Source organism: Netta rufina (assembly GCF_964035555.1).
Source record: "Netta rufina genome assembly, chromosome: 1".
NCBI classification, from domain to species: Eukaryota; Metazoa; Chordata; class Aves; order Anseriformes; family Anatidae; genus Netta; species Netta rufina.
This window is the reverse complement of record NC_140123.1, coordinates 144,669,195-144,683,134: the sequence shown is the minus strand read 5'-3', so window position 1 is coordinate 144,683,134 and position 13,940 is coordinate 144,669,195. Positions and strand designations below refer to the sequence as shown.

Sequence of the window (13,940 nt, the reverse complement as noted above, 5' to 3'; positions counted from 1 at the left end):
TGATGATCTTGTTACACTTTTACCTTGAAATACCTGTTCCCAAAGTTTGGGAATGTAAGATGTCTCTGTTACTCAGGGACAGAACGTGATTGTTCTGCTGAAGCAGCTAAAGGGAGCAATGTCCTGGGTGTTGCCTTGGAGGGTTGATCTTTCCAAAAGTTATGTTCACTGATCACAATTATTCATGCAAATATTTTTTAAGAGCTAACAACCACAACTACGCTTTGTTTTGCATCACTGCTTTTCACTTGTTGTCTGTCCCAGCGTTATTTTATATTACACAGGGACTCTTTAAAGATGGTGGAAAGCTGTTGTCTGAGGAAGTAGTATCATTGCACTTCAGACAAGGAGGCTGCATAACAATCCAGTTCCATTTTATCTGGAGATAAGTAAGGCAAAAGCTCTTAATGTTGGTTGAGAAGTGTAATGGCAGATCAAGTTTGTAATGTGAGCTTCTAGCCAAGGTTGTAAAACAAATGACTAATGATAACAAGTCTTTGAACATAGGCTTTTTGCATAGCATAGCCATTCCTTTAGGTTTATTTCCATCTGTTCTTATCTTCTCTTGTCTACTCTTTGGTCTGTCTGCTCCCGCCATTCCTGAAAGGAATTTTGTTATTTCCAGCCAGCAGCTTGCAGCCTAGCATTACTGTGTAGATCCCTGGATTCCTTTCCCTTCCCATTGCATTTTTGAATTGCATAAGGCATGAAGTGAATACAATTTCCTGAACTATTTCAGGAAATTGTTGTCACATAATTGAGTTAAATTCAAATTACCAGTTTTGGCAGGATGAGTCCCAGGAGCAAAAGCCTTCTTCTTATCAGTAGTATGGATCATTCACAGCAGTGTAAAAACCTTTTTCAACATTGTCTGCCAGAATGTTACTCAGTGCTGGCTTAAAGGAAGTATCCCTTTCATTTGGTTAAATTTGCAGTGTAACTGAACATATATTATCATTCTGCTTCTATCAAAATCATGCTTGATTTTACTGTGTTACAATTCTTTGTACTTACCTCACTTGGATCATAAAATATTCCCCGACATGGAATTAGCTGATCCTCCATAAATGCCACTGGAATAAGGGTGAATGCCTACTTCAGACACAGATATATTTCTACCATATGCATGTGCAGGAGAAAATAGAAGCAGCAAATTCAGTGTGAGATGAATGAGGCATGTAGGTAGTGACATGTATCCACTTTAACATGCAGTATTGTTTGGGCATGTCACCAGGATTAGCATATGTAAGCATGCCAGAAGTCAGAGATTTTTAATGGCTAGATGATATCAAAGCTTAAGTTCTAAGTCTCTCAAAGGAAAGAGCCCCTGCAAGCAGCAATCTGTCTAATGCTGCATCTCCCCAACCGTTCAGTACTGATGCAGGGCAGAAGTATCAGGAATTGTGTAGCAGAAGAGATTTTCTACAAGACTGTTGATCTTGACTCCAGCTGATTCTTTTTTCCACAGATGTATTTGTTTTAGTATAATTCTGATGAAATGCAAGTAAAACAAGCTTGCATAACAGGCTTGAAGATTTGTAGGTAGCCCTGGAGTCTCACCATGAGGTTGCCAGGAGCTGCAATTCTGGGCCAGTCCAACCATGGCAATTGCCCCAGTGATGCACATTTCAAGACCTCCGGGAGCTCCACTACAAGAGAGACCAACTCATAAACTCAGAGGGAGGTGCTACAGTTGTCAGGAGACAAAAATCTTGGGAAGGCAGGATGAAGTCAGTTTTGCAATTTGCTAAGCCATTGTTTCAAAATGATTTTTTTTTTAAAATTAGCAATTGATTCTTATGTGAGGCTTCTCAGAAACATTTTTTTCCTAGTCTAATAACATTTTCTTCCTGGAATTTCCCAGCATTTCATTAGAAAAAAAAAGCTTCAGTTGTCAACCCATTGCCTTGAGAACTAAATCTGACCCTATTCAGAGTAAAATGGTTCCAACTGTAGTTGGGCAAGTGGGAGAGTAAGAGGTCTTCCCTTCCCAATCTACGTTGTGGTAATAAGGAGAGAAAGGGAGATGGAGAATGGAGTGGCCATATATGCATGCACACACATGGATACACATAGTGTTGCCTCTGGATAAACAGTTGAGGATCAACTACTTAAGGAAACAGTTCAGGAATGCATTTCCTTGGCAGAGCAGGACAGTGCCTCAGTTTCATACCCTTCTCTGCTTCCTGATCTATGAAGCTGTGTGCCACACCACAGTCACACTAGAAACAAGGCCGAGTGATGGCTCTTCCTTTTAGAGCCATTCAGCGTGATCACAGCTGTGTAAACTTCAGTGAATTTTAGAATAATGTACTGTGACAAGATGAAGTGCTATATCAGCAGAAGTGTCTTTGGTGTGGGAAATTCCACGCTTATCTTTTAATGGTATTTTTAGTCTGTGTACCTCAGAAACTATTTATGCTATGCACTAGAAGGGCTGTAGCATGTACATTTCTGTCAGCATAACCATAAACTCACTAAAGCATGACATGTCTCAAATGTGACATCTCTAGGTAAAATTAAATTCCAAAGTGATGCCATATACAGGAACCTGAATGTTAATTCTGTGATATGTAATTCCATGAGAACATGAACGGATTTATAAATAGGGACATTATTAACAGCATGACCTAAAGTAAAACTAAAATTACAATGCATTTGCATTTAACCTAAAGATGTACCTCCCAGGGTCTGTGGGTACAGAACTGCATTGGCAGTATTTAAAATCACATGCATTTTACAGTAGTAAGCCACAGGAAAATTTAAAGCTATGCCTTCCTGGCTTTGTCATTAATAACATTTTAAACTGTTGTAATTTCCAGTGGTTAAAGTAAGTGTGTAAAATAAACTCCCTGCAAATATTTAAAGTGCATGACCCTCTTGTTCGTGATAGATGCTAACACTGGGCCGTATTTAATGTTATTTCAAACAAAGAAGCAGGAATGTGATACTGTGTGCAGCCTTTTGGCCAGCAGAGCAGCAGGAGTCCAAAATAATGAGGCCTAGATTTACAATTGCAGCATTCCATAATTCAGAGGTCGTTCAGTTGTAAAAATAATTATACCTCAAAACTGTAAATGTTGCTACTTCCCCGAAAATCAGGAGCTTATTTAGAGCCAAACTTCATACAGGAAGCGTGTCCTTGGCTTTTCATGGGTTTTTAAATCACTTTCATCATTCATTTTCAAGCTGCACTCGGGTTACCACAAAGCACAGGAAAAGTCAGCAGAAAGCAGGGCCAGCAGTGGCTTCCTGTGAGCCTGGAGGAGGCAGAAAGTGTGCGCAGGCATGCTGGAGCCACTGCAGCGCAACAGCAGAAGGCATCTGCAGAAGGCATCTGGCATTTTCCCCACTCGGGCTGAGCAGTTTCTGGAGGCTTCAGCTTCATCTGCTTAGGTGCCAGCAGGCAGAAGGCTGCTCTGGGAAGCTGGGAAGCAGCAGAGTGCGGAGTGCTTTTAACTCTTCCTCACCCCTGCACATTTTCTCTGCTGAAAGCTGTGCAGGAGTACAAGGAGTAGCACAGGGGCAGTGGAGGCATTGCACTGAGAGTGTTTTCAGTGGGACACAGAAACTATTAACTGACGCCCCAAGCTCTCTCCGTGGGCTCGGCTGCCTTCACCTCCTCTCTAAGAGCACATGGGTTGCCGTGTGAACCTGGTCCATAACTGAAATAGGTTATCTTTAAGTTGAGAAAAGGTGCCTTTATTCTGTGGTTTATTTACAAGCACATGAATGAGTTTAGGATATAAAGAAACAGCTTTTTTTCTGTTTTCCAGAGCTTTTACAATTAATGTGTGGATGTTGCTAAAACACTGAGAACGTGTGTCTGTTGGGGGGTGTTCAAGAACTGGTTGGGTTTAGGTAAATGCTAAAGGACATTTGTATGCATGGACATTTTTTACAAGGTACATTTCCTCTGATAGTTTGACATAGTTGATGTCCCATATATATACAAATACCTAAAAATGGAATAATGGGAAAAAGAAAAAGAAAAAAAGAAGAAGAAGAAGAAGAAAAGTCTAATTTGTTTGTTTGGAAAATCATAGAATGGTTTGGGTTGGAAGGGACCTTACAGATCCCCTACTTCCAAGCCCCCTGCTGTGGGCAGGGATACCTCCCACTGAACCAGGTTGCTTAAAAAGATCAGTTCAACAAGATGGAGATTTGAGTCATGTTATACCTTATCCATCCAAACAGCTTGTTTTTCATAGTTATTTGTTATCATCTGGGAATCCACTGAAGTAATTTTACTTAGAGGCTCATAGTATTTCACAGTTCTGCAGAAGAAAACACCAGTCATCCTTAACTTCAGTATTTTAAGATTTATCTGGAATAGTTCATCAGAGGGGCACAAGGAAATATCTTTGCCTAAATCTCTTCTTACCGATATATTCCTTCCTGCACAGAAACATGAGCTCTGCTGGCCCAGAAGGAAGGCAAAGGATGAGAGACTGTGACGGCTTGATTGATTCTCTTGTGTATTACATTCAAGGAGCTATTGCAGACCACGAGCCTAATGACAAGGTATTCTTCAAGATGGAAGGTCTTTTCCTGGGGGAAATCACAGAAAAAGCATTTTTTTGTTCAGAAACCAGTTTGCAGAAACAGTTGTGATATAGCTGCCAAGCCTGCACTTATTTCCAAAGCTTTTAGAACTACCAAAGATGAAAGTTCAGAAAGAAGCTTTTAAAAGTGTTTTTTATCCTACTGTGTAAAAGAATAACATAGCTTAGCTGTAGGAAAACAGTTTTCAGAATCACCACAGAGAACTAGAAACTTTTAAAGATTTAGATATTACCTTTTTAGTTGTCTAAGGGAGCTAGCTAGCTAGAAGTTTTAAAAAATTAATCTGGGCACTTTCCTATGTATTTAGTGCTACATATCCCTTAGGAAATGAAGAGCCTAAATCTGACTGGCAGTGTAATTTAGGAGCTTTCATCATTTTGAATGGGGTTCATTTTCCTATTTTTTTAAAAAGTTATTCATTCTGCCTAAGCCAGTAACTGCAAGGACAGGGACACCTCCAGAAGCCAGTTCCTCTCGTTCTCTTCCTCCCACCACTGACTGCAACTGAGCCCTGAGCATTGCTTAGACTAAATGTTTGTCTTTTAGCTGGGTGCCGTTAGGTTAGGTGAGAAGACCATCAGTCACTGAGGAGGTTAACTGTAGCCTATGAGGCACTTCGGGCATGCCTGCTATAACTTGTGCTGTACAGTGTTAATTACTGTACATTTATAGCTCTTTCCTAGGATTAGTTACTTGAGCTTCTCCATATCCCTGTATTCAGTGCCATTAGCTCCAGGGAGAATCCAGCACATAACCCTTGTGCCAATAGCTCCCTGCTGCATTTTATCTTAAAACCACTCACTCCCTTTTCACTTTCAAAAAAGGAGGTAATAAAACTATTTGCCATTAAACTCATCACTCAGAAAGTGTCAATTTGACCTTAGCTATGCCTAGAAAGGCACATCTGATTTGAGGGGAAAAAAAAAATCTATGACAGAAAAATGCAGTATCCTTGGGTAAAACACAAAGTTTTCCTTTTGCTGACATTATGGCTGGGTGCGTACGTGATCATCTTTGCTCTTAAGTTCCTATACGTTCCTTGGCACACTTCTGGTCTGTGCCAAATAGCACATGTCCTAACAATTCCCAGGTACATTCAAGAATTATAATGTGTCAGGACCATTTCCAGCAGGCATGCACCCTGCTCTGATCCCAACCGTCTGTGCCAGTTGGCCTCAGCGCTCAGGAACATCCCAGGACACGTTTAATTTCTTGGTGTAAATACAGTCTTGTGGATCACTGGCATGAAGACTAGCTCTTCTGTAAGCCATTAGAAGATCTGCAGTTAATTGTTCAAGATCCAAAAATGAAAGTTCTCCCCATGTCTACACATGCCCCTTCAAAACATGCCAAAGCTTTCAAGATTTCTATTCTTTTTCTATTTTAGGCCACAGAGAATTGTGTGTGCATTCTTCACAATCTTTCCTACCAACTAGAGGTAGAGCTCCCTGAGAGCTATTCCCAGAGCATTTATATGCAAAGAAGAAATATCCCTACCCATGACAGAACACCCGGCTGTTTTGGAACACGGAGCAGAAAAGTGAAAGAGGTAAAGCACATGTTTCCTTACATCTCATTTGGTTAATCAGTTGTAACAACTTCTGGACAATAAGGCTGTGATCTACTTTGGTTGCTTCTCTGTTGGTGATGTATCCAGTAGTGTGACTCACCCCAAAAATGTAAATTTATCAATAGCCTTTCCAAACACCCATTGTCGTGTTCAGTTGCTGATGGTGCAAGTGACAAAGCAATCACAGTTTCCTTAGTTAAGGGATACTGTCAGTCAGTTTCCTCCCTTCTGATGGATCTAAATGGTGTCTGTGCCACATACAGCAATTGTGTAAGTGTCCTACCAATGGCTGGGCATTGTGGAAGTTTTAGCAGTGAAACCAACACAGGGTAACTTGCCAGCTTCCATGGCTTGCTGGCTTTTGGATCTCTTCTTCTGATGCAATGTGGTATGGATCTCAAATATTCTGGCAGCTGGGAGTTGGTGGAGAGAAAAACAGGTATTGGGGTGGGAGAAAGGGAAAGGACATCCATTACTTTTGCTAGAGTGTATTCCTTCTTCCCCTGTTACATCCACAGTAGGGCTCTAACATGATATTTCTCTTTCTCCTTCAGCTCAGCTGCCAATATCAATAGCTAGAGATGCAAAGCAGCTTCTCTCCCTATCTGTCTTCTCTTTTTGGATGGAATAGTCAGTACAATTAAATACTGAAATCTTACAAGTTGCCTAAGAAATATCTGTGTTACATTAATGTTCACTTTCATTCTTATGACAAAAGTAGTCTGTAGTAATCTCTGCAAAATCATCTGGTCATAGAGTTACAAAATTGCTAGTTTAGATTGTGATGCTTTATGTCATATGTCATATATGATTCTAACAGCTTGATCTGTTTATATGTTTAGAAGCAGCAGGACACCCCACTACCTGAGGAAAGGAGCAATCCCAGGGGTGTGGAATCGCTCTGGCATTCAACACTGATTAGGATATATCTCTCTTTAATAGCAAAGAGTACCAGAAACTATACCCAGGAAGCATCTCTGGGAGCTCTTCAGAACCTCACAGCTGGCACTGGACCAGTAAGGCAGCTTTTTTCTTTTTTCTGTCACTGCTTTCTTAATGTAAATGCATAGAGTATAGGGTTGCAGTGCAACGTTCACAGCACTGAGCTCAGATAACCACTGACAAGCCGCTGATTCCCAGGCACAGTCAGTGAAATCAAAGAACATTGAAAAGAAAGTCATAACCAGCACTGCAGATACTTCCTGCTTGGCAAATACAGGGATCACTTCTTTTCACTCTGCCTGTGTATGAAATTTGCTAATTCATTGCACAGTGAGGGATGAGTTGATGCTAAAATTGTGAAAGAGGGGTTTTGTGGATCGTAATCAGTCCCATGGGGAGAAGAAGTCACACAGCCACACATCACTTTCATGGTGAAGAAACTGATGACCTCTGTCATGTTTTGGCTTAGGAACTGGCCAAAGAGCATGTGGGAAACAAAGGGCTTGAAACTTGATTTATATCATCTTCCTCTTCTGTTGCAACTCATACATAGCATCAGATCTAAAGTAATTTAAATATACTTAAGATGATGCAGAGAACCTACTGCTGTTATTTATGAGGCTATACATTCATCATAATGACGTATTATTGCCATGTACCTTACAACAGATGCCATTTGCAGTGGCTCAGACTGTTGTTCGGAAAGCAAATGGCCTTCCAAGTATTCGAACTATGCTGCATGTAAGCCACCCGACAGTAAAGAAGACAGCAGTATCACTGCTCAGGAACTTGTCTCGCAACACCTCTCTGCAAAACGATATAGGTGAGCAAAGACTAACATTGTGTCTTGGGCTTTCTTTCTCTCCTCTGCTTACTTATTCTTTCCTTCTTTAATAAAGAAACATTCAAAAAAAATGGTATGTGGGTTTAGTAGATAACTATTTATGTCAGATACTTGCAGTCCTTATGCAGTGTTAAAAATAAGGGATTTGCCTATGGAAGAATCTAACCTGTAGTTTTCTGTACATTGTGTATTCCTCATCAGACACTTCTATTGATGTTACTTTCAAAAAATAAATAATAGACACAAAATCTACACAGATTTGGACAGGGAGTTTTTCTTGTGCTTAAAATAGGGTAAAGGAAGGTAACCGCGGAGTCCTGTATGCCACAGGTATGTAGTCCTTTGTAAGAATTGTGGAACATCTCCAGTTCTTCTAGCAAAGATCGTATTTTCTTCTCTTATACATAAAACTTTAGAAGCTTGTCTCTTGCACATTTATCTTGTATAACTTTTCAGAAAATGAAGCTAGAAGATGCTACAGAGAAAATAATTGTGTTTTTGTTTTTTTTTTTTTGAGGGCTTTGTTTCTAAAACATTACAATTATTTTCACATCAGAAGACATTTCTATTCTGAGTTCAATTTCAATTCATTTCAATTTAATTTATATTTGAATATTTTTCCTACTGATAGGATAAGTACATTCACATCATTTGTTGTCATTTTCTGTGTTCTCACCAAAGGGGGAAGGGGAAATTACAGGCCTACAGCTTGTTCATGGGACAGGTTAACCTCCAGAAGTCTGCAGAACAGTCTCCTTGGCACTGTTTAATCTTTAGAAAACATTCCAATTAATGAAAATATATTACGTTGTTGTGCTGATTTCAAAAGTATAATACATATGGTGTTAAAAATTGCAAGTGGTAAATCCTCTTGAAAGAGTAGGAAGTAACCTGAGAGGAAGAAGTCAGGGTTTCCGTAGGAAAAAAAAAAATGTATAAAAGATGGTGGAAAATGCAGAAGCTCTGAAGAAAGTAGCATGAAGCTCTGGAGAAAGGTGCTTCACCTTCACAGTCATTTTCTTTCTTTACACATGGTAGAAGGAACTAAGGGAATTTCAGGTGAACATTTTCTCCATGGAAAGGAGTTATTTTTGATCGACTGTGGATCCACATATTTTTGACATATGTGGATGCAGGTCAAATTCTCCAAATAATGTTGGCCGAAAGAAAGGAAAAGCGTAATGTTTCTTAAATAAAAGTGTTTCTATTTAGCAAGCAAAATGAATATATGATACCAGTTTGAGTTAAATTTCATATAAAATGTGAAAATAAAATGATTGGAAGATGAGATTAATTTTTTTATTTGATCTGAAAAAAATAGCCTGTTCTGAACAGACATTTTCAAGACACTGCCAGATGTAAAGATACAGACATTTTCAAGATACTGCTTTCTGAAAATCAACTTACTTGATTTACCAATGAAAAAAAAGACTATCATCTCTGACATAATTGCTTTGACTGATATTTATCATAGGAGGTGTCTCATTCAGTTTTAAAGCTCCTATTCTAAATTGTATGTGATTTTATCTCAATATAAACAAACCTTGTTACACACCCACCTGAAGGAATGAGCAGAAGTCAGAGCGAACAAAATGCTCTCAGTCCAAGTGGCACACTGGATAAAGAGGATAGAATATCCAGTATGGCCTCATGCTGAGTACAAAAAGCACCTCCTTTTCCAAAATGCCCCCAACTGTTGCCTGATGCTGCTTTTTACATGGGGAGCAACTGGTCACAACCAATTGCTGACCGCTGCGATTTTCTCCACCAGCTCTGGGCATGGACTGGTCCTTATGGCACAGGTCTCCACATTGCCCCCACAAAAACTCGTGCTATAGTCACCCTCCTTCAGTTTTCTGTATACCTGTAACCCGATGATTAGCTAGAGGATGCACATGGTTCCTCAGGAAGTGGCAGCCACTGTAAAATTTTGTGTGGAGGCATTAACCTAAACTGTGGGCATATAACGCAGCTATGAAACCATGACCTTCTGGGGGGAGTAGACAGCACCATGACAGGTGCTGAATGGGAGGACTGAGGTCTTGCAGGATTCCTAGATAAATCTGTACCCGCTAATAATGGAGTTGTCTGTTTTCCAACTTATAGCTAGAGAAGTTTTGCCTGATTTGGTCTCGATACTTCCTGAGTCTGTCCCAGGGTCTGATATTGCCTGTGAAACCACAGCTTCCATCTGCTACACCTTGTATAATTTGACACAGAACAGTTCTCACAACGCACGGCTTCTCCTGAATGCTGATGGCATACCAAAGATCATTACGATTAGCATGAACGACAGGTAAGATGGCTGAGAAGCCTTCCCTCCTTCCCCTCCTCTTCCTCTTTTCCCTTGGGGAAAAAAAAAGGAACTGCAACCTCTGCTACCTGGGAGGAAAACACTGCGTCTTAAGGTACAAGGCAGCTTAAAAATGACTGCATTCTGAATAAGATTACACATATTAGAAAATACAGAAAAAAACTCTTGTAACAATTGTTTCATCCACAGGTAAATTTGCCATGCTCCAGCACCTGAAATAGCACCTCCAAAGATGACTGCACAATACTAACTGTATTCTAATATGTTTAGCTGGAGACAGTCGTATTTTATCTGTCCCCAGAAAGTTTCTTTATTTCCTATTCTTTGTAACACAGCCCTGATAATCTTTAATTGTTAGCACAAGAATACATTTTATAGAAATGATGGAACCATACTTAAGAATTATTTATAAAGTGGCATTATGGATAATAGATTGTGAATTTTCTTCAATCATTCTTTAATAGTTAATCACATGTAACTAATATTCAAACAGTAACAAAAAAAAAGAATAATGCTTTATGAATATGAACAATTATTTTGTTTGCCTTCTTCTCTTTTTACAAAAAGAAAGAGAAAATTCATCTCATTAAAGGAAGCCTCATGAGGCCCTGAACAGTATTAATCCTGTCTAATTAGCTAGATATTTTACCTGCTGGGAAGATCCTTTAGAATACTTATTATTCTGAGGTTTATTTTCCTCAACTGAATTTGAATTAATATGATAGCTTTTCTAAGATTAAGTCTATAGAGTACTTCATTTATCTATAATTTTGCAGAATAAGTTAAGCAGGAAGGTACATTTCATTTGCTTCAGTAGTCAGGACAGCATGAGGTGCGCTAGAATGCCTAAAGAGCAAGAAAGCAGCATTTAAGAGGAAAGGGTGACAGAACAAATGCTACAAGGTTACATATTCTGAAGTCTACATATGCACTGTGATTATGAAGTGGGAATTTAAACGTTTTATCATTCTTTTTTCAAAACTGCAGTAACATGTTCAGCAAAGCTAGTAAGGCTGCTTCAGTCCTCCTCTGTTCCTTGTGGTCACATACTGATCTCCACAGTGCTTACAAAAAGGTAAGACCTAGCTTGTAGCAGAAACATTTAATCTGTCCTTTCAGATCTATTTCAGGTCTCGTTTGACCTCTGTGGCTCTTAGCACTTCTGCGCTATTACTTGATAGGATTTCAAGGGATCTCTGAATTTGGTGTTTCTCTTACTCATGTATAGCATGACCAGCAGCTCAAGGGAGGGGATTTTGCCCCTCTGCTCTCCTCTCATGAGACCCCGCCTGATGTGTTGTGTTCAGTTCTGGGCCCCCAGCACAAGGACATGGACCTGCTGGAGCATGTCCAGAGGCCACAAGGGTGATCAGAGGGTTGGAGCACCTCTCCTATGCAAACAGGCTGAGGGAGTTGGGGTGGTTCAGCCTGGAGAAAAGAAGGCTCCGAGGAGACCTTACAGCAGCCTAAAGGGAGCCTAAAGGAAAGCTGGGGAGAGACTCTTAGTCAGGGAGTATAGTGCCAGGACAAGGAATAATGGCTAAAAACTAATAGAGGGAAACTTCAGATTACATATTAGGAGGAAATTCTTTACTCAGAGGGTGGAAAGGCACTGGAACAGGCTGCCCAGAGCAGCTGTGGCTGAAAGTGTTCAAGGCTAGGCTGGATGGGGCTTTGGGCAACCTGGTCTGGGGGGAAGTGTCCCTGCCCAAGGCAGGGGATGATTACAGAAAATCTTGCACAAGCAATCCATGCCCTTAATTTTCGCTCATCTTTGTTCATATTCTCTCCCTCTGCGGTTTTATATGCACTGGAAAAGTTAATGAAAAATGTTGCTGCTGCCTGCCGGATCAGATAGCGAGAAGAAAATGCTTAGTAGCTGTCCATCCACCACTGACTGAACGAACCTGACACAGAGGGCATAAGATGCTAGCAAAAGCAAATGAAGAGCAAAGCAGCTTCTTGCTTTAAACCCAGAGCAGTTTTGTTCTCCTTATTGTTTGCATGTTCTGTAAGCCCAGGGACTAGTTATATCCAAACAAAATGGTACAGCCAGGAAAAGGTTTGGCAAACAGTTACTGCCATAGTCAAAATCAATCAAAAAATGACCAGCATGAATCAGCCAGCCAACAAACCAACTTGTTTCTTTCCTTTTGAGGTTCTATAAGTGCTTTTTCTATGCACGGCTGGGTTGACTTCAACCTGCCTACCTCCAGCTTGCATTTCAAACTGTACTCATTCCCTATTTTCCTGCTGCTTAGAATTTGTCACCTAAAATTCCCAATAACCTAAAATTATCCCATTTTCCCAGCCTTCAGCGTGTTAGCCAGTTTGTTTCTTAACAAAGTAACAATGCAACTGAAGGCTTCTAGCTTTACAAAAACTAAAAATTAAAAAAAAAAAAAAAAAAAATTAAGAACTGTAAATTTTTTATTCCAATTTGCTCAAGGAAATGTACATAATACAGTATCTTTTTACAGTCTTGCATCATACTCAGCAGTATGCTGCCTCACAAATCAGAAATATGCATTCAAGAATAAGGGTCCTGGAACCATAACACAATATCCCAGAAGGCACAAATTTTCTGAAGTCTTTGGTATTTTGGATGTGCATATAAGACACATATGTCTATTCTGATTTTCAAAAATCCTGATTACTTGCTGTTCCTGTATGAATCATGGCCCCTAGAGATATCAGGTACAGCACTGAAAACTTAAGGCGACCTAACGTCTGGATATTTTTTTAGAAGTCAGCCTAATAACCAATGGAAATCATGTGATCAAATGAGATTGATACAATCCTGAGGCATTTTGGCATTGTCCTGAACTCTTTGTTCAGATAGAGTTAATCTCACGTGACATTAGCAACCTAGAGTTACAAGTCTGTAGAGCTGAACTAGAGGAATAGGTTCCCCATACAGTCACTGGAGAGTTAAGCAACTCCCAACAACAATTCATAGAACCACAGAATATCCTGAGTTGGAAGGGAAGAAGACTCATTGAATCCAACTCAATCAAGAATCATTGAGTCCAACTCTTAGCTCCACAAGGGACCACCCAAAAGCCAATGACCACTGCCCTGGGGAGCCTGTTCCAGTGCCCAACCACCCTCTGGGTGCAGAACCTTTCCTTAACACCCAGCCTGACCCTCCCCTGTCCCAGCTGCATGCCATGCCCTCGGGTCCTGTCGCTGTCCCCATCCCCAGAGAGCACAGCATGCCTGCCCCTCTGCACCCCTCGTGAGAGAGCTGTAGAAGACCTTTTCACTTATCTTAGTCTAAACTGAGTCACTCTGGGGAGATGCATATTCTGTCTCTGTCTGCCTAGACCTCTGTCATGACTCCCTACCTAGTTTTATGCAGGTAAACTCACCTTTCCCTTGCAGAATTGGCACCAAAGGTAATTAATTATTCTTTCTTTCATTCCAAAGGCTGACTTTAAGAAGACAGATTTCATCAATACCCGGACCACGAAAGCCTATAACTCACTAAAAGACTGAGTCAAATCATAATACGACTGAAGATAAAGGAGATTGTACATCAATTAATGTAACTATCTTCATCTGGTTGGTGTTGCTATCACAAACCAGGAAGTATCTCAGAAAAAAAGAGACTTCAGTGGCCTGTGATAGCTGACCTGTGTTTTTAATCCTAATCACATCGTCACTGTGTATATCAATGTATAAATAACCAAAGATGGATTCTT

The 13,940-nt window shown here is 40.2% G+C and overlaps 1 protein-coding gene across 1 annotated transcript in view; it reads left to right on the top strand.

Annotated features, from left to right (window-relative positions):
• Positions 1–13,734, top strand: part of PKP2 (plakophilin 2) — a gene marked incomplete at its 3' end in the record, with an annotated part of 43,394 nt that extends 29,660 nt beyond the window's left edge. The window contains exons 7-13 of the mRNA XM_084290709.1: positions 4,407–4,524; positions 5,954–6,115; positions 6,979–7,152; positions 7,748–7,901; positions 10,029–10,218; positions 11,224–11,311; positions 13,666–13,734. Of these exons, the coding sequence (XP_084146835.1) occupies positions 4,407–4,524; positions 5,954–6,115; positions 6,979–7,152; positions 7,748–7,901; positions 10,029–10,218; positions 11,224–11,311; positions 13,666–13,734 (955 nt within the window). The remainder of the gene's footprint in view (positions 1–4,406; positions 4,525–5,953; positions 6,116–6,978; positions 7,153–7,747; positions 7,902–10,028; positions 10,219–11,223; positions 11,312–13,665) is intronic.
• Positions 13,735–13,940: the final 206 nt, after the last annotated feature.